The sequence below is a fragment of the Bacidia gigantensis genome, assembly GCF_019456465.1.
Source record: "Bacidia gigantensis strain McMullin 20006 chromosome Unknown contig_125, whole genome shotgun sequence".
NCBI classification, from domain to species: domain Eukaryota; kingdom Fungi; phylum Ascomycota; class Lecanoromycetes; order Lecanorales; family Ramalinaceae; genus Bacidia; species Bacidia gigantensis.
Window position 1 is genome coordinate 216,767 of NW_025408591.1, and position 27,039 is coordinate 243,805.

Here is a 27,039-nt window from a genome sequence, read left to right on the forward strand (position 1 = left end):
GCGGCCAGAAGGCATGGCGTTATTTGGTTTTTGGCGGCATGCACCAGATGTGGGAGGGCAGGAGATCGGCTAACGCTGCATTCTCATTTGTTGGGAGGGGGAGCCTCAGTCTGTCGTGCCTACATAACCCCTGGATGATCCCCTGCTCTCTGGGACCCAAGTGTGGCTGCTTTGCGGGGAGCTGGCATATTGAAGCGGTCGAAGCGAAATCGCAGTAATAAGTAATAGCGGTACCTCGTTAGGGAAAACGGAAGTCACGATCAACGCCGACAGGAACATCGTCACCCTAACAACCCCCTACGTCGCCCCCACAACTCCTTCCTTTGATTCTCCTGTCCTCCTTCAACACCACTGACTATTATTATTATACTTGCATCAGTAGCAACAAATTCGCTGAATCATTTGCATTGCTATCTTTGACCTTCGGTACCCCTTACTCCCCCAAATTCTGTGCATTTTCAAGAGTTTGTGGCGGACCTCCTCCACCACACAGACCTTTCCCCGAGTCCTCCCCTACCCTCAGACCTTACAAACACCCTGCATCAACAGCCGACGACGTTCCATCGCATGCGCAATCTCAAGAGATAGAAGCAGCACATTCGAAGGCAGAAGATACAAAGCATCGACAAGATGTCACTAATTCAACCTATCCAGGTACATGGCACTGGTATGTGAATGATTCGTCCCGATAAGCGCATTGGTCCACTGGCATGCAATTACCCTTCACCTCCCCCTTTGGTGCACGATAACAATCAAACTCTGTCCCCCTCCTCCCTCGTCTACACTGCCTGCCCGGTTTCATCAACCGCAGCAAGAACAGGGAATCAATTCAACAGCATCACTAGAGCCTGAAACACGTCACCGCACAGCACACTTCCCTGCATGACACGACGCTGACCAGCTTTCCCACCTTGCAGGTTCATCTGATCGACAGCAGTCTCCTATCCTCTCATCCAATAATCCCTTCCGGAACCGTACCACTTCACCTACAAACAGCATCGCCCAATCTCCCGTAACCGCCGCTTTCAATTTACCCAACACCGCCCCTGAGCGACCTACATCACGAAATCCATTTCTCGATCAATCAGAGAAAAAAGACGATACAGTCGTCAATGTCAGACCAACTTCGCCATTGAGGGAATCTACAAGCATGGCGACGAGAATGTCGCCTTCCAAGCCACTTATGACCGGCCATACTGCCGAGTTGTTTGTATGTGACACTCCACCACAAGATTGCGCAACACTGACAAATTGCCAGGACAATCTAAACCTCAATGACAAACCACACACGAATGGCAGCAGTGAGAGACCAGGAGTGCCTCCCTCATTTTCAAATGGCCCTCGCATCCAACCGCGTTCGGAGAATGTGCCACCTAGAGCTGGACTCTCCGGTCATCATACATCTCGCTCAGGTGAAGAACGATATCGACATGGTGCGAAGCCCAGACGGCCGAATGAAGAGTTGGATATATTTGCAGATCCACCGACAGGCGACAAAGCTCGTCCACGTCCTTCAAGGCGAAACTCAGATTCGTCTCTTGCTAGCAGAATGCTGAGCCCTGAGGAAGAGCGACGCCGAAAAGAGAAACATAGGCGTGAACGGGAAGAGCGGCATAAAGATGGCAGACGTGGACCTCCAAACTCGTCGAGGTCAAAGAAGCCAAATCAACGTCTAGATATCATTGACTCTCTGGATGTGACTAGTATCTACGGCAAAGGATGTATGTTTCTTCTAACCTGAAGCCTTTCTGAACCTGTACTTACAGACTATAGTATTCCATCACGACGGTCCATTCGACGCCTGCAACCCCGCTCGTAACCGCAAAGGCAGCCGCCGTCCCGCTCCAATGGAAGCCTTCGCCAAAGACAGCGCCAACAATGCTTTAGGAGGCTCAGGTCCCGTTCATAAAGACATAAATTTCGATCAATTCCATGGCCGTACAGAACAAGGATTTGCCGACTACGCCACCTCTGGCTCCAGCAATCCAGCAGCCCAACCCGTGTCTTTTGCAACCTACGCTGGCGCCCACGTCACGCCTGGAGCAGGGGCCCACGCTGGTGTAGACCGAGCCAATGGCTTCAATCCCGTGGAGGTCATTCCTGTCGTGCATGGCGACGAAAGCTTGGGTCTAGGGACAAGCACATTCCTAGAAGGCACACCTGCCGCCAAAGCAGCCATCCAACGTCATGAAACCGACGACCGCGGCGCTGACGGAGGTCTTGGTAGGAAGAGGAGTTTAGCTCAACGAATCCGCGGCATCTCCAACGCCAAGTCAAAGCCCTATCATGGACGGATGACCAGTCCCGAAGGCCGACCTCACCTCACCAGCGGGGAAAGCCAGAGCGCTGGTGGCATGCCCCGGATCAATGAGACAAAACCCTTCTTTGAAGGCTATGATGAGAGGAAAGGGCGGAGTATCACGATCGCGGAGGATAGGAATCGTAGAAGCAGTTTCGAAGGAGGCGCAGAGGATAACATCACCGTTGGCAGCAGGACTGGCGCTGCAGAAAATGGGAGATCGAGGGCTTTGAGCTCGCCTAAACGCGCTGCGCCGCCTGCACAGCTTGAGAGGAGAGTCACCGATGCGGCGAATGGCAATGGGAAGGAGGAGACAAGCGGCAGCGGGAGCGGGGGGTTCTTGAGCAGGGTTAAGAGCTTGAAGGGGGGAAAGAAGGGAAAGGCTTAGACGAAGGGTGAGAGACGCCACTCAGAATGATGGGCAGATTTTGTCGTGATGGGTGGGCTTGTTGGATGGATTGAAACACGACAGGCATCGCTCGCTCTGGCCTTGCTACGCAACCTAGGAGGTGGATGGTGGTAGGATTGGATAGGCGATGTGAGGTGACTATGGCACAGTATTGAGATTCAAGAAGGCAGGGTGGACTGAACACTCTGCCGGCAGATGGGTGGTCTGCTTATAGAGGGAGATAAAACCAATGCTTTCATGTCGCCGTGTCTTTTCCGTCCGGCAGGCGTTCGGATATTATTGAATTGTGTGTCTAGATTCAGTGAATGGACGCGCTGAAATTATTCTGGCTTCATAAGGGGGTTATGACTGCTCTTGTACACGCTGGGTTTTATATGGTTTTCGCCGTGTCGATGATGGATGTTATCCTTTTTGCTTGCTTGCTTGCTTGTCTGTCTGTTTCTTGGGGTTGGGGGGAAGGGGCGCGAAGGTCTGGTCTATTGATGCCCATTCTGTTCCGCCTTGTTGTGTCGTATGCCCTACCCTGCCCTCTTTCCTATTCCGCACCAGATATCTTGTCGCATCTTTTATGACGGTATCGATCTCAATCCACCTTTGTCTGTCCTCCCTTAATTTCATGTCCTTCCACTCTCTCCCTTCGTATCGAAGCTCTGACTACTTAGCAAATTATGGACAGCGCTATGGATAGGTGTAAATAGGATCGGGATAGGTGGGGTAGCTGTGGTCAAGCTGGTGGTAGGTCGGCAGGTAGGTAGGTAGATCTCAAGCGTTATCCTCATCCTCTTTCGCAGGCGGCCCCACCGGCCGGATCATCTGCTCGACCATCCGCGCGCGCGTCACTTCTCTGCTTTCCCTGTATTGTCGTCAGTCTAGCAGGCTTTTATTGGCGCTCATCACTTTGCCCCTTTCTTTTCTCCTGCTTTTTTCTGAGCCCGGTGGGAGTAGAGGCCGTGAAAGGGATAGGGGAGGAGCCAAGGATATGGGAGGGGACGGGAGGGAAGTGGAGGGGAAAAGGCGACATACCCCATACCAACACTGATATACTCCAACAGACTGGGATGCCCAACGTAGCTGGCGAGCGTGTCGCGGTGGATGTTGTTACTCCATTCGTATTTCGTCACGTCCGCGTGGCCGGTGCCAATGTATTTGGATTGGAGGTGGAGGAGGTTGGATGTTGTGCGGAGTTTGTCGGCCTATTGAGGGAGGGGGAGGAGGGGTTAGCTTGGATGTGTGGGAGGTGGGGGAAGGGGATCAAGCGGAGATGTTGAGGGTGGTGAGGGGAGAAATAGAGGATGTCATGAGCGAAGAGGCGGAATGAGATGACGAGGGACGGTGAGGCGGGTAGCAAGCATGCGGAGAGGAAGGAGAGGTCAAAAGCTTACCATATTTGCGAATGAAGCTGAGGTGTAGAGAGAGGTTGGCGACTTGACGAGTAACAAGATTGCAGGCTTGAGGTGAACATTATGTAAGGGGCAAGTTTTGTGCAGTCTGGAAAGGCTTGGCAAGCCCATATTTTCTGCAAAGTCATGCACAAACGTACGTCTTCGCTTCGTAGCTGTTCCTAAGGTGGCTATTCACAGGCACGTCAGGAAGCCGTGATGAGTAATGCCTCTCATATCTTTCTTTCAATATGATTGCTCTGCTGAGTACTTCAAAGATAGACGTGGAGTGGCCCTCGTCATAAAGTTGAACGAGTGTTGATCTTGATTATTCTATCTGTCATGAAATACATGTTCGCAGTGTCATAAAATCCATGTCCTCCCCAGATCTGCAGACTTCACCGTCAACAGAAGACTTCATTAGAGACGTCCATGCGAAATTTGATTCATTGCCGAAGAATTGCAAGCCTGTCGATAGTGCTAAAGTTGCCAAATGGACTGTTCTTAGTGGGATTGGTCTGATCTATGGTTTGTGACTGTGTATCTTCATTGTTGTTTGCACCGTGTTTTGACTAGAGGAAAGGCGATGGACGATCTGAATGTGTGGCTTTAGGGTAGGCCTCTCACTCGTGTACATCGCTTTCGACCAACATTGACAGCACCGGTATGAGATGTCTTCCATATGAAGATGTCAAAATAGCGGAAGGCTGCGTGTTGCATGACTGGCATGCAGAGACATTGGCATTACGCGCTTTCAATTACGTTCTTCTACAAGAGTGCTGGAGCCTCCTTGAGGATCCGGGGAAGAAATCTACATTTCTTGAAAGGAGATGGCAATCTAGCGAAGAGGAGGCCAGCCGTACTCCCGGTGGCAATCCACATTTTATCATTCGCGAAGACGTCAAGATAGTAATGTATAGCTCAGAAGCGCCGTGTGGAGACGCCAGCATGGAAATTCTGATGTCCGAAGTCGATGATGCCACACCATGGCCTATTATCCCAGAAGGCCATGAGTGTACTCTAATGCCAGGACGGGGTTATTTCTCTGAACTTGGCGTCGTGAGAGGAAAGCCGTGTGAGTATTTTCGCTTCTTCTGTACGCGGCAAGTTTTGAGATTTGACTGGGAGATGTAGGCCGTGCCGACGGTCCATTCTCGGCATCTAAGTCGTGCTCAGACAAGCTGGCGCTCAAGCAATGTAGATCTGTTCTTTCAAAGATGACAGCAATGCTGATATCACACGAGAATGCATATATTCGTAAGCTAGTCTTACCGCGCCATGCGTATCATCAAGAGGCTTGCAGACGTGCCTTCGGGAGAGACGGTCGTATGGAGGGGGCGTCCCATTGTCTCCCAAAGGATTTTCTTTTCAGACCGTTTGCCTATGAGGTCACAGGTCAATTGTTCGAATATTCCAAGAACCACGCCCGAGAGCGGAGGCAGACAGTTCAAGGATGGAATATCTCTGGTATCTGGACACAGACTTGGCAGGAGACCTTAAGTAAAGGCATCGTGCATGGCAAGAAATCGGACGATCCTAATCGTGCCAGTCGTCTGAGCAGAAGAGGAATGACACAATTGTTTATGAAGATTCTGACGACGCATCTTCCAGAACTTGACCAGGGTTGGGGCACTTATTGCGACATCAAGAATTCTGACGGACACTTGAGGTTGAGAAAGGAGGCTAAGAGTGTCATGAGAGATAAGGTATTTAATATGTGGCCGCCGAATGCGGAGGATGACTTTGCTGTGGTACGATAGGCATATTCCTGTCCTATCTTCTCAGCCTTTCACCCGGGCGGCCCTGACAGACTCACTTCGAAAGCGCAAGAAAGGTCAAATTGAAGACTAAAGAACCAGAACGACGGCGATGGTGCTCTTGAAGTTGGCATGAGAGAGAATTTGGACATGTGATCCAAGGCTTCGATTACGGATAGGGACAAATTCAATAGCCAAAGATTAAAGCACTCTAGCAGAAGCTATGCGATGCATCAATGGATACCGATAGTCCCCGAGGTATAGAAACTAAATCCAGATGATATGCTCAACATGGCAATTCCACTCCAATCCATTCTGGCTTGGAGAAATCGTGGTTGGGAATAGATCTGCGAAGATTCAGATTTCGGATATCCTCCTGACATCTCAGACGCTTTCTCGAACTACAATCGCTCCTCATTTGTCCAGTAGTGAATCGCCCCCAATGCCGATATTTGTGTCTCAATCAGGAGACTTGCAAATTGACATCTCAGCTACCATGAACACACGGAATACGCGACCATCAAACTTTGCAGGACATCGGCGCGACTTACGCTTCTGCCTTCGAAGTCGCCGTCCTCCTTGTGATGTGGCAGCTCGGACCGTGAGCCGTGCAGTCTTTGTCGAACAGAAAGTCGACGACATACATCAACCTCATTGTCATCCCAACGTCTCATCCCTACTCTTCTTGCACATCTTCTTTAGCCACGCAACAACCGACCCCATCCACATTTCTGCAACCCCCCCAATTTCTCTCTTGTCACCTCTTTTTTCAGGGTCAAGCCGCTTCTTTCATCTTCATCCACACTTTCCTCTCCAACTCCCTCGCCTGCGTCAATTTCTCGATTTCCCCTCTCACCGCCTCCCCCTTCCTCTCATTCTCAGCCATCCTTTCTATGATCTCCCCTGCTATAATCTTATACCGCTTGCGCATCTCGTCTGCTCCTAAGGTACGGAGTATTTCGTTCTTGCGGTCCTCGATTACTGCATTTTCCAAGGGGGAGGGCCAGCGGGAAAGGCGCTGGCAAGGGCGCCGGGGAGTAGGTCTATGGGATGGTACGAGAATGGCAGGGATGAGCTTGTGGTTTCGGGGGTGGGTTCGGGGTCGGCTTTGGTGGCGGCAGGGGGGAGCACGGGGGCTGGGTCGGTCATTTCGATGTCTTCATTATTGTTGTTGTTGTTGGTGTGATCCTGAAGCAGGGGCGGGGATGGTGGGTTTTGAGGTGGAGAAGATGCAAGCGGGGGTGGAGAGGGGGCGGGCGAGATTTGTGATGCCATTTTCCAGGCATCCAGCTCGTGCGCTGGCGCGCTTGTGTGTGTTGTATTGAGTGTCAAGGATCCGGTGGAGCGTTGCTTGATGCCAAAACGGAAATGTTCCGCTGGGCTGGGATTGGGTGATTTTGTCATTCTCGCTGGGATTTTACGGTCGTTGACGATGGATTTACAGTAGCCATGACCGCTACAATCCAAGATTCACAGAAACAATTCGTCTTTTGGTCTGCCCGCTCCAGATTGTTTGAGATTTGCCCTGTAACGCATAACCTACCAAAATCCTGCAAAAGGACATGTCCGCCAAAATGATGCGCTGCAAGCCTTCTTCCATGATGTCTACGATCGTGTGAGAGGTTTAGAGGGCTCTGGTATTGTCAATTCAAAGCCTGTGGTCTAGGCCTCGTGTGCGAACGAGCGATTGTCGCGGGTTGTCAGCGTATTCTAGCATTCAGCCTTTCACATAAATTCAGGCAACCGCGCGTATTTTCAACAATTTCTCCTCATATATATCTACGAAAGCATGGAGCTATACAGCTTTCCTACTCCTACTGGATCGCGTTATGATTTCAAATATCTTGTAAGACCTAAGAGCACTAACAACATTTCTGGTCTACCAATTGAGAAGCCTACGAGTTGTAATGATAATGAAGAATCGTTTTTCTCTTCGTTTAGCGATGTATCTTGGGACGGGATGGACGCATTGACCTACAAGAGACTCTTGAATGGCTTGACTTTTAGGCCGGAGACGCAATTGAAGATATTTGAGAGTTGTGTAAACACCGACAAGAGTCTGAATTACGAGTGGCAGTCAGAAGACGATATTCGTAAGAAGCTGTCGGATTTGGTAAGTTCTCTCTCTTGACATATTTTGTACGACCTTTTCTTTCCAAACATTCAATCGCCAACATACTCTTGAAAGACTAATCGCGAATGTAAACAGAGGGATGAAGCGACAGGAGGCCTCACTGTCGTGTCTGTCCCACCAACTTCCCAAAACAGACACCGCGCAAATCTGAGCTGACATCTCACAGCGTTGGACATGGGAACGGTAGATCTGTACCCCTCGGTATCACAACAGCGTGCTTCCAAGAAATCACGACGCACCTTCGGATCCCGAGACATTTCCTCTCAAGTCTAAACTCCAACAATGGGTCGCTATCACATTTTACAGAGTACCGGAACATGGATGGTGGATATCACAAAACGCATCTTCGTAAGTCTCGTGATGGCATCAATAGGCGTCTCTTGAGAGAACGTAATTCTGACGAGGCAGATATCCTAATACAAACGACAAAATCACCGTCTAGAAGTTTCTGTTGTGCACTTCGGGTGAACATCAGAAACGGCGCGCTGGCGGTCCTATTTTTCGACAGGGATGAGGAATCTGTTAACGAGATTCTTGGACGTCTGAGAGTACATCAAAAAGTGCTACATGAAAATCCGATAGCGTTCCTGAGCCTCTTGTTTGAAATGCATTGTCATGCGAGCGAGCATTACCGAGCATATCTAGACGACCAAGTGCTTGCAGTCGAGTGCTCAACGCGAATGACAGCCTTTCATATACAGACCAAGTATCCTGCAACGGAAACTGACTACGAGGCCCTGTCTGGCCCGCTGCATAGCTGCAACACCAATCTCATTTTTCTGGAGGTCATTCTCGAGTTTGAAGCACGATTTGGCGACTTTTGCAAGCAAGTTCATTCGACGTTCGCACAACTTCGTCGCGAAGAAGGTCTAGAAGACTTTTCCCAGTATCAGCAGAATATGTATATGCAGGGTGTTGATTATCAAATTCAAGCGAACGAATTCAGACGCGTCCAAGCCAGAAGTTTGCAGAAGCGTATTCAATCGCAAATGAGCGTGGTAAGCCATCCTCAATTCCTGGTTCTGCAAAGAACCTAGTCAGTCAGCTTCTGAGGATGGTACGAGAATAGCTGACATTCATTGATAGCTGTATAGTCTCATCTCGCAAAAAGACAGCCGCGTGAACCTGTCTGTAGCCGAAGACTCGAAGAAGATCGCCGCTGCCACAATGAATGATAGCAAGGCAATGAAATTAATCGCGCTTTTGACCCTTGTGTTCCTGCCAGGCACGCTTGTGGCGGTAAGCATAGCCATATCCCTAAAACTACATTTGCTGGCAACTGATATCTCCCTTCTGGGCAGACAATCTTCAGCACAGGCATCTTTGATCTTCAGGGCTCACCCCAACACCCTCAAAGAGTGAATGTCGCTCCCTTGTGGTGGGTCTTTGCCGTTGTCTCTGTGCTTCTAACGGTGGCTGTCGTACTTGTGTGGGTGGCGTTTCTAAGGTGGAGACCTAAATGGACGCCACCTGTGTCGCAGCCCGAGAAACTTGAATGAGAGCTGGGACTGGGATTGACTTTTGTATTGGAACAGCTCCACCGCACACTGAGATTTTGGAGATTATTGGAAATACATTACCCTGCATGACTAGCTGATTTATCGATACCAAGACTACTTCCATCCTATTCAGTTGATTGGACTTCTCTTAAGCGTCAAATGTTTCCGTGTGGCGGTCCGTTGAGCTACCAACTATCTTCAAGCGACCATCACCACCGAGAATTCATCGTCCATGAACGACGCATCTTCTTACGGAGATGCTGGATCTTTGCGGAGTATATGTAGTGAAAACAATGAATCAGAATATCTGCCACTGTGCTAGCTGTACAGGAAATGACAATTCTCTAATCGCCGAGATCACTGAGCCCGCTCCCGACTTCACATGATGCAACAAATGGGCTTGAAAGTGCGAGTATGCTTCCTACTCAAACGTGAATTCTCTTTAAGCTCTGAGGAATGCCAACTTTAGCCACGCCGCTCCCATTTTCTTCAATCTCCGCCGTGGCGAAGTGGATGTCTTACTTTCGTTGATCACATGCTACAATACGAAGCTTGCCTATTTCCTGAATGTCCCCACCGTGCGTCGCTTTTCCTGGTCTTTCAGGCAATCCTTTCATATTGTGCCCTTCATTCTAACAGCATTTTCTCTTTTACTTTTGGCCGCAAGCCGCATGCGTCTTTTGCGCAGGTTATTTCTTTGTCTTAAAGCACTAGTATGAATGGACGCCACAAGTTGCCATTTCTCATCATGGACCTGAGTTAGCCGAATTCATCGCACAAGATATGCAGTCACGGGGGACTTTCAATGCAGTCCGCTTTGAGACTTCGCCCCAAAGATTCACCCTTGAGGACTTCACACGAGACAATTGTGACATTCGTGAGTCACAGGACGTTGAATGGTGGCGGGGGCTGGCGGTACTTAAAGCTTCTCATTTCTCGCTCTTCTATTTTTCTTTCATCATCCTCTTTCGTTCCATGTGGGGTCTGACTACTTCAACCTTTCGACATCATATCCTATGTTTCTTCTTGTCTATTCATGAGTGTGACTTGCTATAAAAATATAGTACCTTTGTCTCTTCTTTCCTAATTTTGTCTGGCTTCGGAGACCCTCGACTCTGGCAATTCGAAGACTCCTTCCCGTCTGTGCGAAGCTGCCACTTATTGGCATCCTTGGTGTACATTATGCAACAATTTGCTCTGTCAGACATTACCTTCATTCAACTCACGCTAATCCTGCCAATGCAATCGACTGGATACTGCGGAGCACTCTCCCCACGCTTCGGAAATCGACCTGATCTGATAAGCTGGACTCGTTGTCCGCCTTCGGCAAATGTTCTGGCACAAAATTTGACTAAATCTCGCACTACATTGAACACAGAGGCAAGCATCCAGCGACATTCAAGCAGATTCCACATCATGAAGGACTTGTGCAATTGGCCGTCGATCAGAAGCCACAAGGATGCTCGAAGAATGGCGCCCCTCGCCTCTCTCACCCTACTCAACCGCCTCACCAATGCCGATCACCAATATCCTACTCATCCGCCTCACCAATCTCCATTATCAATATGCACCTCCCGAAGCCGCTCAACAACACCAGGTGGCCAGTCTGACTCGCAAAGAGGCTAGGAGTAGTGATGGCTGGCTCTGGGAGCCGTAAGTGACGAAAACAGTACGCCAGGCCCGCCACGACCTCACCGCCTCTCAAAGAATCTCAAATTCCGTCAAGATGAGCAACCAAGTTATCCGAAGCGAGGACAATGTCAATGATTTGCGCCCCTTTGAGCCTCAGCTTACGGATGAAATTCCCGCACTCCGCGCAACGCTGCTTCAGCTGCTTGGGAAAGGTTCATTAAATCGAGGCTAGTATTCATCTACTGATATAAGCTCTGCTCTTCCAAACCAGATATCTCACGACTCTGAGCTCGAAGCTGGAGGATCGACGTACGATCATACAATGGCTAGAGTATTTCCGAAGGCCATCGACAGAATTACTGGGTATGAATCTGTCAACCCTGGTGCTAATCACTAGAATTATGTCTACAGACTGGAACGAGTCATTGAGGACAGTGAAGTCGAGTCCAATTCTACCATTCAAACTTTGCTCCTTACAGTTAAATAGATGACGACAAGCCAGACGCCAGATGCGATCAACCACCTGAAGTAGGGGGCGCCGACTCTGGTATGAAAAACTTAGTCAGGCATTTCTGACCCACTACTCTTCGCAAAAACCGTTTACAGCGACATCCGGGTCATTCATTGGGTCGTTGTGTGCTGGTATACGCACGCGAGACACAAACGTTGTTACATCTTAAGGAATGAGCTGCTCTACTGAAACAATTTGACGGCAATGCACAACTTATCGCAGAAGGGGAGAACTCTCGAAGTACATGGGGAAGAAGCTCGAGCTATTCAACGAGAGTTACCGGCAGAATTGAACAACGAAATAGCAAGAAAGATGGTTCGAGAATTGGATGAGAAAGCGATTAGGCTAGATGTAGGTGCGGCATAAAGGCAGGTGTTTCAACAGTGACGACTGGTAGCGACAAGCAGTATGCCTCACTCAAAGAGTCAACCCAGAAAACCATCAACTACGCTTACACATAATCTGGACATGAAGACCAAGCTAGAGGCTATCAACGAGGACCTTGTCCACGCCATACGGTCTACTCCAAGACTGACACAATCGTTCCTCCACATCCTCGAAAGATGATACCCATATCTGGGCCCAAACACAAGACTGATCTCTCGTCAATAATTCAGCCATCATATCAAACACCAGCCCACGGCAGCGCAAGACATTTTCGATTTGAAATCATTACCGAATGCAAGCTTCTAGGGACCCCGGAGACTATTTAAAAAGAACAAGTCAAAAGCGTGCCAAAGCAACGGGAAAAGTAAATTCTCAATCGCTTCCTTTGCGGCGCAGTGTAATTCTGATTGCGTCCGCTGAGAAAGATTGGAAGATTGAATGATTCATGTTTCTGCCGGTGCTCCCCTGTCGAAAAAAGGGGAGTTGACAAGAGGCTTGTGACTAGCATGATTAGCCGCTGTATCAGTTGTTGGCTAGATCATATAATCTTTGGGAAAGCCCATCACACGTCGCCACGAAAGGGAAAATCATTCAACAATTCAGTAACACTCTTAGAAGGCGCACCCACGATAGGATGTCAGCATCTAATCGACCGTGGTTTACAAAGTCCGCTCTTTATGATTCTAAAATCACAGAGATCAGCTTCTGGCGCGGTTGGTCTCGACGGCCATTGTTACTCTCTTTTCGGGAGAAACCGAACTTCGATATGTCCTTCGTCTTCGATCATCAAGAAGCAAGACTCTGTGCTGTCTTTTGGGAAACGTTCATGACTGGTGACTTTCAAATTGACTGTAGTCCATTAAGCTGAGAGAAATGACACATTCCTAAGCAACCACTTTCGCGCCATCGTCAGCAACGCCCCCAATTTCAAGCTCATTAAGACACTATTTCCGCACCATCAGTCGTCTCAATTCAGAAAGTGTAAGAGTATGATTCAAATGAAGCGCTATCGGAAAACCAAAGCCGTAGGCCACAATAAGATTAGCATGCCTGAACTGAATAGGTGAAAAATGAGCTGACATCGCGAAAGATATCAACGTTGGATACCGAGTCGCCAGGTCTTAGTGACCACTGATTTTAGTAAATGGTGCCGAGACAATCTTTTTCGAATGTGTATAGTAAAAACACCGTGTAATAAATGATGAACCAATTGGACTTCCTCTGCTCTCAACGGAAACGATGCCACTGTCCTAGGAATACGAGAGTTTTGCCAAAAAGATGATCACCAGACTGACTTCCACACGCAAGGAGATTTCGCCAAGAAAATCGTACTGCTGTGGCTCTTGTGGGAATCAAGCAAGCAGCCTTTCTATGGCCATCAAGCACTCTACAATACCCAAAGCCAGGCAATACCAACGATTAGTGTCATTCTTTAAGTGATACTACTAATTTGGAGGAGAATTATTGCATCAGGTCAACGAGCGACATGACCGATGTCCTTCAAGGAGGACGGGGAGGTCATAGGCTTCGAGCACACGAACTAGTATCAATTTTTCCGCTCAATCTTTCAACAAGCCAATCTTCTCTTCTCTAGCTAACAGCTACGCCTGGGTTGAGGTTGACTTGTGTGAATCCCGGAGAGAAAGCCACACCTTGAAGAAGATCAAAGATCTTTCTCGATCTTTTGATAGACCACCTAATTTGCTCTGATTACCGCAATCTCAACGTTCGGCGCTGCACAGGGAGTCGACCATTGCTCGTGATAGACCTCGGACTTCTTAACATACCCGATACTCCAAATGCCAGTGATGATTTAAACACAGTTCAGGAGCCAACTTAGCTCATGCTCGCAGATTTGCCAAGTCGATACCGAGATATGAGACGCGATAGTAAAGAGAATATCGCTGCCTTCTGATAGAAGTGGAGACGTTCCAGCACGATATGTTAGGCATCGGCCTGGACAAATAAAAGCCCCTTTCCTCTTCCATTTCATTGTGCACACTCTCTTCTCCTCATTCCAGGCTTTCAAGCAGTCGCAAAGCCCACAGTCAGAGACTATCCAGTCCACTATGATATTCTCTACCTAAACTCTTATCGCGTTTGTTCTTGCCACTTTCTGCTCAGCTCAGACCTAAACGTTCAGTGCATTACCCGACTGCGCTGTAAGTTTGGAATAATTCCACGGTCAACACAGATCTATTGACTGTCATTGTCTTCTAGAAAATCTGTGCCGCCAATCTTGCAGCCAAGTGCAAGCCAGACGTCACATGCAGCTGCACGAACTACAGTTTCATCAAGAGCATTCCTTGTGCATCGTCCACCAGAAGCCGACCCACATCACAGTTTCTTCAAATTTCTGCCTAGTTGCCCAAACTACACACTTCTTCGCCTCTTGGAAGAGAATTGGAGACTTGAAAGGACTTTTGGCAGAACCCTGTCTTTCAGCTTTCACTGACATATCCCAGAATGATGTCAATCAACAGGAGACGCGACTGTACAAGCTCATCGCGAGAGTGGAAAGCATAAGCTGAAAATTACCGGCTGCAATCTTTTTTTAAACGATAAGCCATCCCTTGTTCGTCGTTTAATAGACGATGTAAGTACGTGACTTTACTCCATTCATAACATTTCCAACTCACATTTACTTTTTCCACTTGTCTGCATCATAGTCCTACAAATACTCGGTCATTCTTGAATTCTTGTCGCACATTGCACGTCATTTCTACCCCAAGACGTGTACATCTTTCCACTTCTACATTGCACTGTTAGCAACAACTCATTAGCCCATTCTTTGTCAATAATCTTTTCTAAGAAATTAATTTTCATTTATATTTTAATTTTGCCCAACCAATTGGGCTAGTATGATCTTTCAGATGCTCTTGCAAACCATCTCCCTTATTTCCTCCTCCCCACCAAGCACGCCTCGCTACCACCGCCTCCACCTTGGGTACATGGTCTAGCGCTGTGGCATTTTCGAAAGCCGGATCAGAAGGGAATTTCTCCATAACAATCTGCTCAGATACTATTCCCTCACAGCAAGGGCAAGAGAAGTTGCGTGCTTATGATAAGCTTCGTGACTACATTTTTGATACTTTTAATTTGTGGCCACCCAACCTCACCAACCCGGACCTTCCTCATTATTCAGGACCCGGCTGGGACAAGGCTGAGAAGGAACGAAAGAAAGAAGAAAGGAACAAGACATTAAGGGAATTGGACCGAGTAAGCCGGCAAGAAGGATCTGGAATTGAGATTCCAGACAGTATTCAGGAGGAGATAAACCAGTCACGCCGGGAAGAAGAGTCAGACCGATCACGCCGGGGAATTTAAAGTAAATGATGGGATGCTGCCTTCATGCCGTTGCTAAACAACATCATCGGGCACTACCTCTTGCTGCAATATGACGTTCAGACCGTAACAATCTGGGTGCAGATCAATCAGTCTAGAAAGATGGCTCTAATAGTAAGGGGTTTTCCGCTACGAACCGTGAAAGCCCAATTTTGACGACAAGCAGAGACGATGGCGGTGGATTTCATGACGTTCCCACGAGAAATTCGGGACATGATATACGGGTTCATCATACCGCCAATGGCAGCCACCATTGTGACGGTCTGGCGCGGCACACGAGTAGAAGGCGAGCCTGCTGAGTTGAATATCGCTAGCTAAGTCGTCGTTATGCCAACGAGCTCCGTGGTGAGTGACACATTTGCGAGGACATGTTTTTCGTTGCTCGCGTCAATCGATACTACTACGACATTCGTCGCGATCATATTCTTCAAAAGGGACTTTAAGACATACGAGGACTCCCTCAAAGGCAAAAACACACGTTACGCTCGACCGAAGCGTCCGGTACTCTCCCTTCGCTCAGGAATGTACCCACCAATGAAGCATCCATCGAAGCATGTGGTTCTTGATGAACCCGTAGAGCGGTATGGGGAGGATAAATTCATGTCCGTGGAGCTGACAACTCAACCTATTCTCTTCTTATAAGTCAAGAACCCGTACCAAAGACGTTACAGAACAAGTGAAACAGGAAATCAAGTCGAAGTCGTTCTCTCCCATCTCCTTTCTGATTCAAGATCTGATGAGTACTGCGGACGAGAGGGTATACACACTTCTAGTGAAAGAAAGAAGCCAGTCGGCAATAATGGGAAGAAAACAAAGAGGGTGGTGACTCGGATGATTTTGAGTCAAAAATTAGCGGCGTTCGAGAATGTTCTTATGCTCACGAGCGCTCAAGTGGACATATCCTGGGGTTTATATGGAGTGGGTGATAGATGATCGTCCTGATGTCGGGACTTGGTTACTGACTGCTCCATACTTGCGTACGCAGCGAATTGAATCTCAAGCAACGATGCCAATGAGCCGGACATCCTTGAAGCTAGCGAGCTATTCATTAAAGTTTCGTTTGTCAAGTGGCAATATATTCCTCATCATCTTGAAGCGAGCCATCAGCACAAGATTAGGAACGGGACATGCAATATTGCGTCAAGGAAGAGAGACTCGACCTCCTGGATTCAGCGGTAGGCCACGCTGAATCGCACGTGTCACCCGCTATTCAAGTATCAGAATTCATCAATTCAGACAAACCCGGGTTTTGGTTCCAGAGGCGATGATATGCTGGGCAGTTGAAGCGATATATTCTTTCTTGTTTATTATGCCGTGCCTACGACGTCGCCTTAGTAAATATCTCTGTCTCATATTCTCGTATCATCACTCCTTTGAGTAACAAAGTCTATATTACTTTCGTATTTGAAACAGCATCGAAGCCAATTTAACGCGGCTTTGTACCCATTGACTTTACTAGGAGGTAGCTCACCGGACCAGCTGACAGTTCTTGATTTTCTCAGATGAACAAATCGGTGGCTTTGGAACCGTGCTCCAGGATGTCATTAAGACTACTCTGGCATTCCTCGTCCTTGACTTCATGGATCTCACCGGATATAGCAGACACATTGCTCTAACGTCGATGGCATCGAGAAAGTGATCAAAAGTTCCACAACAAGTTTGATGAGCGTAACGAGATCGTAGCCGGCCTCTGAAGTCAAGCCGACTGTCCTAGAACCAGATCAATGTTGCTGGATCCAAATTACAGTCACGAACGGCGTCTTGGTGGTAACCTGATATCTGTACTTCCATCACCTGTTCTGTTGCCAACGCGCAGCTTAGGAAAGTAGTAAGGAAGACTGAGAGGTTCATGGTGACTGTGATGTTGATGGAGGTGAAGTACACAACCACACATCGTGATGATATCATTATGATGGAGCTCCAATGGTGTAATTTCAATAGAATGACAGTATCATCGATGTCAATGACGGAACAGAGGACCAAGAGTGGTAGCGACCTGCCGGCGACCATTGGGGCCCTTTGTCAAGAAGATTCAATTTGGTCGCTGGAAGCTGATCAAGGAAGACCAGAAGCTTGTAATGGAGCCGTGGGTAACAGCATCTCAACTTTTCAGTAGCGAACGCACGATGTCCCTGCAGCCAATCGCCAGAAACCATCTGTCAACAAAGAAGAAACGAGCACCTGATACATAACGAACAAAGCCACAGCTGGCTACCGCTCCCCGTATCTCACCCCTTGTCCCCCAGTATGATGTCACATCGACTTCGATCAAAGAAATCGACCTACTCACTTCCCACCACCAGAGATCATTCCCCTCTGACAGAACCATGCATCCAATCAACTCAAAATTATCTCGCAAATAGCTATTCAGCAATTCTCCATCTTGGACATGCTTTAAAAACACAAACTATGTAGCTCACACTCATCCCAGCCGCGATGGCCGCGGTGATCACGATAACCGCAGAAGAGGTGGTAGAGGAGGAGACGGTCTAGAGTTTCGAGGCGGACGATGTGGAGGTATTCTGGCTTCCCTTATCACTCTCTCCTTTCCAATGTATCAATACAAGATTTCTGACTGAGTCGACAGGGGGGATGGAAAGGGGCTTTTCCATGATGCTGTATGGATATCAAGTGTGTGTTGACCTACTGATGTGGGGGTGGCCTCTAGTGCCTCCCTCTTTCTAAAATATGATTTCCTACCTTACAAAATACGCTGTATCTCCTGAAGGGGTCGGCTGGCTCTGCATTTACTGTTATATTTCATTGAGGATCGTCAAAACCTGCCAACAGCAGTGGTTTACCTTATATTACAATACTTGAGTCTTACACACTTGTATTCAGATTTTTCCTCCTAAATTTGCTATGTCTTACTTCGGCATCATCATTTTCAGTAGACAATCGTCCTTCCCATCTACATATTCTCTACACTGGCTTAGATATGCAGTGGTTTCAATGCCTATGTTTATGAAAAATCAGCAAGACAAGAACCATTTACGCGACCAGATTCTTGAGACTGCATCTCTCCAGCAACGTGATCCTTATATGTACGACTTCAACCCAGGCTCTCAGGTTGAAATTGGAAGAAAAGGAGACAAGTCTGAAGTAGTGAACTTTAGCAATTGATTCTAAGCCCTCTGTCCGAGTCAAATTTGGAACACTTACTGTGTTCTTGAATGGTCTTCGAAACCCCTTTTTGTATCTACACGACGCTTTCAATTATTCCCCACAAACGTGATAATTGATTTCCCTACATACCCTCTTCAGTGTACCATCCCATCACTCTCGCCAAGACGACGTACATGATCTCACAACAGATAACGCACAAACAAGCTGACTATATTCCCTCGGATCGCTAAAGAAGGGCAATGCGCCATCTCGATCACTACCTCATCTCGACCAGACATCTAGGTTTATCCATCTATACCCTTCAAAGCCGTTATCCCCGGACTTCCACCGGCATAGCTTGTGGCAATTGGAGTTAGCCGAAGCCAAATAATTCCCGTGAGAGAACGGTGGATACCCGGCACACGTAGATAAACGCCTCAGCGGCGGACAATCACAGATTAAATACCAAGGTCACAGACCTTGAAGGACGAAAGAATACGCTGAATTCAGAACGCAAGGTCTTATTAAAATCCCAACATTAGCTCTAAGAGGAAATTTACTATTACCTGTCCGAATCCCAAGAGGCAAATCTCAAATCATCAAAAGCAGAGGCGAAGGTTCAAGGAATAAAAGATAAAAGAAATGAAGTTAATAATTGTAGAGGATGACTTGGTCAAATGCCGTGCCCCTGTACGACTAGAACCCCAAAGTCCCCAAATTACTTCATACCAAATTAATGCAATGAAGCCTTCCCTTCCTCCTATGCTATGAAAGAAACAGCTCCAATCATAATCCTTGCCCCACTCCTCCGCCCCCCACAATCATCACAACTCTCAAACAAAACAACCGCAAAAACCCACAACGACAGGCATCCCTAGATAGCTTCTCACAGGCTGACAAATCGATACTGGCCAATCTATAGACTTTGAAGTAGCTGAATATAGAGCGGGAAGAGTCATAAATTCCGTGTTTCTACTACTCCGCTCTGGCTGGGGGGGCTGTTATCATACCTCATCCCAGTCTCAACATATTTGACTGGCTTAAAAGCACCATTCCATCCCCCCTCCTCCACCCCCCGTCTGCCCCACTCCCGTGTCTAGTACGCAAGCAAGCGAGAAATGGCAACATAGCCCAGAGAAGAATTTAGGTAGAGGGAAGAACTTAGCTAGCTCACTAGTTCTGTTTTTGTATAAAAACGGACAAGTACTGAGATTTTCTCATTTTGGCGCTCAAGATCGCCAGGTAACCACCTCTTCCGACCCTCAGACTATATCTTCGTGGGCCAGAAGATCTGATTATACAAACGCCGAAAATGATGCAACGCCTCGCTCATACCTGCGCACACCCCCGCCCCCACACATCCACGATATCGAAAAAAACCACAAAGTGTATGCAAATCTCAAGACTTAGAACCCCAACCTGCACAGTACAGTGACATCACACCCTCATCCTCTGCACGAAACTCCCCAGATCAAACTCCGTCTCATACTCCCTACTATCATGCAATTCCTCCAAATTGTCCAAGACCCCCTTGCCTTGCCCGACCTTCTTGACCTCACCTGTCGTCGCGTCCAGCATATCGACCTCTTTCCCGCCCGCGTTGACGTCCACGTCTGTGGCATTACTTGGGGGAGGGGGAGACCGGCGGTGGTAGATGAGTCGGTGGAGGAGATGTTGAAGAGGTCGAGGATTTGGTCCGTTTCCATTGTTGCGAGACCGGCGTTTTGTTGGTTTACTACTGTGCTGGCGACGTCGATTTTGAAGCGTTGGAGGCTGTGTTTTGTGAGTGGGTGGGGGGAAAAAGGAGATCTAAGGGGGAAGGGGGAAGGGGGAAGGGGGGTATGGCTTACTTCAAAATCTTCTCCTCTAGCGTCCCCCTCGTGACCAAGCGGTACACATTGACGACTTTCTTCTGCCCTATACGATGCGCGCGGTCCATCGCCTGCATATCTTTCTGAGGATTCCAATCATGTTCCACGAAGATGACAGTGTCCGCGCCTGTGAGATTGAGTCCAAGACCACCAACGCTGGTGGTGAGGAGGAGGCAGTCGTAGCTAGGATCTGTGTTGAATTGATTGACGATGCTTTGGCGCTTGCCAGCTTCTACGCTACCGTCGAGTCGTAAATATTGGACGCTGGGTAATAGATCGCGGAAGACGGTGGTGGCAACCATGTCGAGCATCTCTTTCATTTGGCAGAAGATTAGGGCGCGATGGGGTGACACAAAAGTGTTGGTTGAGGGGTCGGTGCCGATACCACAATCAAGGAGGAGGTCACGGAGAGCGGAGAGTTTGGGGGCATGTGCGACGTCGGCGAGAGAAGACTTCTGGCGAGCTAAAGTTTTCTGAATAGCTGGGTATTGTTTGTGATCGGGTTTGATGACGAGGGCTGGAGAGTTACATAGTTTTCGCATGTACTGTAGAGCCTGAAAGATATGTTGCTTCGCCTCTTTAGAGTCACTGCCGGCTTCGTTGGCAATGGTTTTGCGCTCTTTCTTTGCGAAATCATCGAACAGGCTTTTCTGTAGGTCTGACAGGTCACAGTAGTAATTTTGGAGGATCTTTGGAGGCAAATCGTGTAGTACCTCCTCTTTGAGTCGACGGAGCAGGAAGGGGAGGACTTGCTTGTGAAGGCCTTCAATGGCTAGCGCTCCAGCTTCTTGCTCTTTCGAAGACGACTTTGCGTAGCGGCTTGCTGCGATTGGTTTGGCGAAACGGTCGAGGAACACTTTCTCTGTTCCTAGAAAGCCAGGCATCAAGAAATCAAAAAGTGACCACAGCTCGAGAACGTTGTTTTGAATTGGTGTACCAGAGAGAATGAGTCGGTGATTGCTTTTGATTCTCTTGACGGCCATTGAGGTCTTCGCTTTTGGATTCTTAATCAGATGTCCCTCATCCAGAATACAATAGTTCCAGTCTTGAGGAGCAAAGAGATCTATGTCGTTTCTGCAAACATCATAGGATGTGACAACGATATCGGTTGTTCCAACGAGATCCCTGAGACGAGCCCTTTCCTGAGATGGTCCAACGTAAGCTAGGCAAGATAGGAATGGTGCAAACTGAGCAATCTCTTGCTGCCAATGACCGGAAAGTGTAGGTGGACACACAATCAGCGAGGGTAGCTTGCGAGCATCTGGGGCTTGTGTCTGTGCATACTCTTCTGCGCGGATGTGATGGTCACTTGCGACAATACAAAGCGTTTGAAGGGTCTTCCCAAGCCCCATATCGTCGCAGAGAATGCCATGCAGATGGTAACGATTGAGGAACCAAAGCCAGTTGACACCTTCTTGCTGGTATGGTCTCAAGTCGGCCTTAATCGCGACAGGTAGCTCAAATGGCTCTACTTTCTTGAAGTCGAGCATTTGAGAAATAAATTTACGCTCTCTGTCTCTACCTTTGAGTAAGTCTTCAGAAAACCCCGGTGGATCTGGTATGCCGGCTTCAAGCGGCACGAGCTTCACCAATGTCGCAAATGTAGTCGTAGCGATAAGCCGTATATCGTTGTCAGAGTCGCTCATCCTTCCAAGGACTGGCACTATCAAGAAAATCACGTAAGGTAAAATGCCGTCTTCCATGACGTGTATCAGATGGTATATTAATTCAGTTGTTCCCTGGCGATAATAGAGGTTGTCTGAGCTTGCGTGTGGGATTATCTGTTCGACAAGCATCGTCATAGCTTCAATCTTCAAGACGCTGCAAACGGTTGCAAAACATTTGGCGGCTGCATATCGGAAAACAGAAAGCTCATGTCGCAAAGCTTTGGCAACCAAGGGCATCAAATCCACGATGAAGGGTCTGAGGTTTACATGCATTTTTGGGACAAGGGCACGAAGTACTGATAGTGCGTCAACGACTTCTTGGCCAATTTCTTTGGTATGATCGATTGCCATCGAGTCGTCGTCCCCTAGGACCTGGTGTAGTGGACCCTCGATTTTGGATTTGAGTACTGGTGCCTTGACAAAGAGATCGATGCCAAACCCGTCGCAAAGCTCGTCGAGTGCTGCTTTGGTGCCTCTTCGAGCAATGCGAGCAGCTCTGGCTTCTTTTTCGTAATCGGTGGTGCTTGCATAGTCTTTGCGATCTTCCTCCTTGTGCAGGGAGAGGATGACATCCACTTTTGAAGCATTCACCCCGAACTCTGGAGTTTCAGCTGTGTCCATGCAATAGAAACTCGCAAGATTGCCGGTGATTTTATCTGCTGGGCCGCGCTTCTGTGACTTGGCATAGTAATTTAGCAGTGACGCAATTGCGAACCCAGATCGCTTCTGAAGATCGAAAGTCTCCTCCATCTTGATACTGTCCATTAGACTTTTGATCAGTGAAGACGGTTTTCTAGGGACTTCACCCAAGGCAACAAGAGCAGCCGCCGCTACAGCCTTGATCCGAACATCGCGCTCTTGCTTTATATTGTTGAAATCTGCAATCGCTTCTTTGAGGGCAGCCTGGGAGTCGGCGAGAATTTTGCCAGATGTGATACGATTGGCAGGCGAGAGGCTCTTCTTCAGCCGATCAAAGTCTGAAGTGGCTAAAGACTCTGCGTTCGAAACTGAAAAAGCCGAAGGACCAGCATCCTCTTCACCCTGGACAATGACAGCGACTGACGGAAGTCTTGCTGGTAGCACGTGACCATGCTCTCGAAAGGCGTTCAGTAGGTTTTGACTTTGGCTGCGTGCAATCTTCAGGTATGGCAAGATGTCAGTATAGTTTTCGGGTCTATCAACATCGAGGACTTCAAGTAAATCTCCCGTGACTTGTCTGAGCGAATCAAAATCTCCAGTGCACGCTTGAGCGCTTTCGTCAATTATCAAGCTTGCTGCAATTTGGGTGGTGGAATGGGAAGATTTGAGACCTGATAACAGCAGATTTTGAAGAGTTCCACAGGTGTCTCCTTGGGAGAGCCGGGCGATGACAGCTCCCAAGGCTTTGGCCGCGAATATTCTCGATCTCACAAGCGTCTCCATCCCTACGAGATCAACTTCGCCAGAAATCATATGACCGTCAACATTGTGAGACTGGGTGACTTGTTCGTCCTCCTTCTTGTCGGACCGTCTTCTACGTTTTGCTGGCGGTTCGCTAGCTGCCCTTTGAGGCTCAACTGGTGGGGGGCCGTAGAGTTGACCTGATGGTTTCATCAAACGGAAAAGCTCCATTGGCAACGCGTTCCGCGAAGTTCCAATGGGATGCAATGCCAAGGCCATTAAATCTTCCACATGCGGTGCAACTTCTTCTTCCAAATTTCCCGTTGATGTTACAGCCGTGAGCAGAGATTTGAATACATCCAAGGAAAGCTTGAGATTTGCTTCGTTGCGCTCAACCAAAAGATTCTGGAATACCAGCCTTAGAATGTGACCATTGACCCAGCCTCTTGTTTCGCCGTTTCCAATTTGCAAGAATGTTTGGAGCGCTCGCAGAACCGCCAACCGGACGCTTGTAATGGTATGCCGTAAGAAAGGATAAAGTCGTGGTACCAAATTTGAGAAAGACAGCTCTACATCTTTGGTGGCATTGCGTCGCATTGCCTCGAGTACTTCTGGAAAGCTGCAAAGCTTTGCTAGTAGATCCATGACAAAGCCTGTACTGGCGCTCAAGTCGTCTCGTAGATCAGAAAGACATGCCCAGACAATATCCATGAGATGTTCAAGTGCGCTTGGTCGAAGGCTCACGAACTGCTTGGCAATGGGGATGAGCGTAGCTGCGCTGACGGCCCGTACATCGTCGTCGATATCTGCAAGACCTCTCAACACAGCTTCAACAATGCCGTCCATAAGCTTCTCATCATCCACTAATAAGTCTGTACGAACGGCGACCAAGTATCGCAGGCCAGTCATACCACCATGGCACACCTCCCAGATCCGGTTTGAGATCTTCAAGTCACTCTGCATGACCATTTGGTGCAGTACTCTGTAGATTGATCTTACTTTAGGCGCCGGAAGATGAACCAGAAGGGCTGCCAAAGTTTGTCCAATTGTCTCACGTATGGGTGCAACTACATTGTCCGAAATATAATCCCCAAATCGATCGAGCATCAGAACGCAGCATAAACGACAAGCAAGGTCGTCTGCCCACACAGCGTTGAGCGCGTCATTTTCGGACTTTGATTTACCACTCTCTCGACCAGCCCCGGCACCGTGAATTCGGACGACCTCACGCAACCCCAGAGCAGCTCCGTGCCGAATCTCCCAGGAAGCATCGAGAAGATCTGCGGCCAAGACCTCACAGAGCCGCTCGAAGGGCCACTCTAAACCGCTTTCTTCGGCGTCGGTCTGAAGCATCGATTTCTCAGGAGCAATGTCTTTGATACCTTTGAAGTCCGAGACAATCTTGGCGGACTCATCGACATTGCTGTGCTTGAGGGAGAAGATGTCATCTTTGTCCTCGTCATCCGCTTCTGACTTGATGCTTGGTTTGACGGCAAAGGGCGCTATCCCTGAGGGAGTGGAGGGCGTGTTAGTACTTAGTCGTCTCGCCGATAGGTCTACTACGCGGACCTTGCTTGCCTGAGAACGAGCATCGAGTTTTTGCTTGCGCTTCAGTTGGTTGAGTTGCCGCTTGCTGAGGCCCCCAGGCTCTGTGGGAGTTTCCGCTGACATGGGTAGAGCGGATCTGGCGGAGAAGGTAGTTGGCGTTTGCATTTCATCATCTTCGAGAATCATATTATCAGAAGTGTCGATCTTAGGCACCGATGGGGGGCCAACTTCGCTGCCAGCACGCTTGGGCTTGATGTCCATCTCCCGAATAATTTGCTGAATCCGCTCGGAGACGTTGCTGCCACGCAGGCCGAGTTTACAGATGGCAGCGCGCCTCTTGAAATCCAACTGCGTGACAGCATCTTGGCTCGCAATGAGGTCATCAACTTCATGGGTGCCACTTGCAAGAAGTTTTGTGCCGTTGGTAATGACAGCTGATATGTCCAGATCATCAAGTCGTAAAGTGTCCAGCGAGTCGTTGGCTGCAGAATGCAAAGCTCCGGCGGTGTCTTCAGATTTGATTCCATCCGCTTTGTTATCGTCGTCGTCTGCGTTTGGCTCGAACAGGCTTGTGTTCTCGACGATGTAGCCTAGGGCCTTTGCAGCAGAGGTGCGGACATCCCATGATTTGTGTCTTAGATATGGGACGACGCGAGCGAGCAAGTTGAACAGTTCGTCCGAGTGCTGCTTTTGTACATCACCGAGCTGCTGCGCTGCAGTGTTTCGTATAAGCTGGGTGCTACCAGTCTCCAGCAACCTGCATAATAGTAAGTCACGACCAAGTAGGGTTAGCGCAGGGCTTGCTTACTTAACCAGGCGGTCTAACCTATTGAAAGTCAGCAGACAGGACCCCTTGTCTTCGTTTTCCCAGACGCATGATTAGCTCCACTCACCTCGAAGCCATCGACTAAGTTTTAGGTTATGACAGTTCTTCCCCCAAGTCGCTGCACACGCGGCAAGTCCTCGCGCCTGGCCTCTCTAGCAGTGGAGGAAAGGTGAGGTAGAAAGGTGGAAAGATGGGTGATTGCCATTATTCGGTGGCTGATTAAACATTATTTAGGCCTCATATTTGCTTCACAATACTTCACAAACTGTCGCAGTACCTTAGGGTCGAGGTGACTGTCCAGACCGTTGGAGTATTACCGTATGAGTGAATGGAGGCGTACTCGTAGGGCTGAATGCACGAGGGGGGTCGCCAGCAAAAAGTCGCGAATCCGATGGAATTCTGAGACTGGAGCGGGCTAGCAGCGCCTTTAAATGCCAACTGCCATTTTTTGCACCTTTGGCCTCCGGCCCATCCCTGCCGCGCTAAGGCCCCTAGCGCAAGCACGTCTTGAACGGATCCAAGAAAGGAGATTAGAACGACTCTCACCAACCACCATCACCACCACCACCAACCTCCTGATCATCCACCCTCCTACGCATTGGTCTTCATGTAGGGAAATATCACACCTCGCCTTCCTCACCGAGACCAGCGCACATTGTCTCTGGCTGTGGACCAGTTCGGACAATCGTGAGAAGAGCACGTCTCTGCCGGATAAGGGGCAGTGTGGTGGGTAAGGCGCCCTCAGTACAATCAAATGGCATGTCGAATTCAATACTAGACCATGAATGATGTGGCTTCTCAGGCTTCGAGAATCGTTCTTGAAACAAACGCCATGAATCATAGCTGATAGGTCAGAAATCACGCGTGTTGCTGCCTAGAGTGACGCTGGCTCCCAAACATTGGTAGCCAATATAAAATCAGCAGCGGAGGATTGCTGGTTACCTAAATCAGTACCTAGCCTTTTGTGGTGGATAGAGGCTAGCAACTCGGGTAACCTAGAATTAGATCAAAAGAACCCAATGCTCAGACATTTTGAACTGTTGATGTCTTTTATTACATGTAGTCCACTATTGTAGCGGAGCCGTAGCTTGAGAAGTAACGTTGCGTATTTCACAAGCTCCAATTGCTGTAGGATGTCGACGCACAGCCTCAACCGTTTTGGACGGGAGCTCCACCTGACCGCATTGGTGGTATGCCCACTCCCCTGCAAAAGAGGCTAGCGTGGAAACTTTTGCGCCTCTTCGATACATACAGCCTGCGTAGCAACGGTCTAAGTGCTGAGAGCCTCAG

At 48.6% G+C, this 27,039-nt stretch overlaps 4 protein-coding genes across 4 annotated transcripts; 3 read left to right on the top strand and 1 right to left on the bottom strand.

Annotated features, from left to right (window-relative positions):
- Positions 1-658: 658 nt before the first annotated feature.
- On the top strand, positions 659-2,687 carry KY384_000881 (uncharacterized protein; the record flags this gene model as incomplete). The annotated part of the gene is made up of 3 exons (XM_044809414.1): positions 659-667; positions 902-1,721; positions 1,774-2,687. 3 exons carry the CDS (start codon positions 659-661, stop codon positions 2,685-2,687), a joined length of 1,743 nt encoding a protein of 580 aa, XP_044673321.1.
- Positions 2,688-5,304: 2,617 nt separating this feature from the next.
- KY384_000882 (uncharacterized protein) lies at positions 5,305-6,273 on the top strand (the record flags this gene model as incomplete). Its single annotated transcript, XM_044809415.1, has 2 exons — positions 5,305-5,793; positions 6,190-6,273. The coding sequence occupies 2 exons, from the start codon at positions 5,305-5,307 to the stop codon at positions 6,271-6,273; spliced, it is 573 nt and encodes a 190-aa protein (XP_044673322.1).
- A 1,360-nt stretch (positions 6,274-7,633) lies between these two features.
- Positions 7,634-9,340, top strand: KY384_000883 (uncharacterized protein; the record flags this gene model as incomplete). The annotated part of the gene is made up of 5 exons (XM_044809416.1): positions 7,634-7,957; positions 8,054-8,085; positions 8,145-8,326; positions 8,387-8,976; positions 9,065-9,340. The coding sequence occupies 5 exons, from the start codon at positions 7,634-7,636 to the stop codon at positions 9,338-9,340; spliced, it is 1,404 nt and encodes a 467-aa protein (XP_044673323.1).
- Positions 9,341-19,894: 10,554 nt separating this feature from the next.
- KY384_000884 (uncharacterized protein) lies at positions 19,895-25,827 on the bottom strand (the record flags this gene model as incomplete). The annotated part of the gene is made up of 4 exons (XM_044809417.1): positions 19,895-20,195; positions 20,308-25,680; positions 25,732-25,749; positions 25,817-25,827. The coding sequence occupies 4 exons, from the start codon at positions 25,825-25,827 to the stop codon at positions 19,895-19,897; spliced, it is 5,703 nt and encodes a 1,900-aa protein (XP_044673324.1).
- Between the last annotated feature and the right edge of the window lie 1,212 nt (positions 25,828-27,039).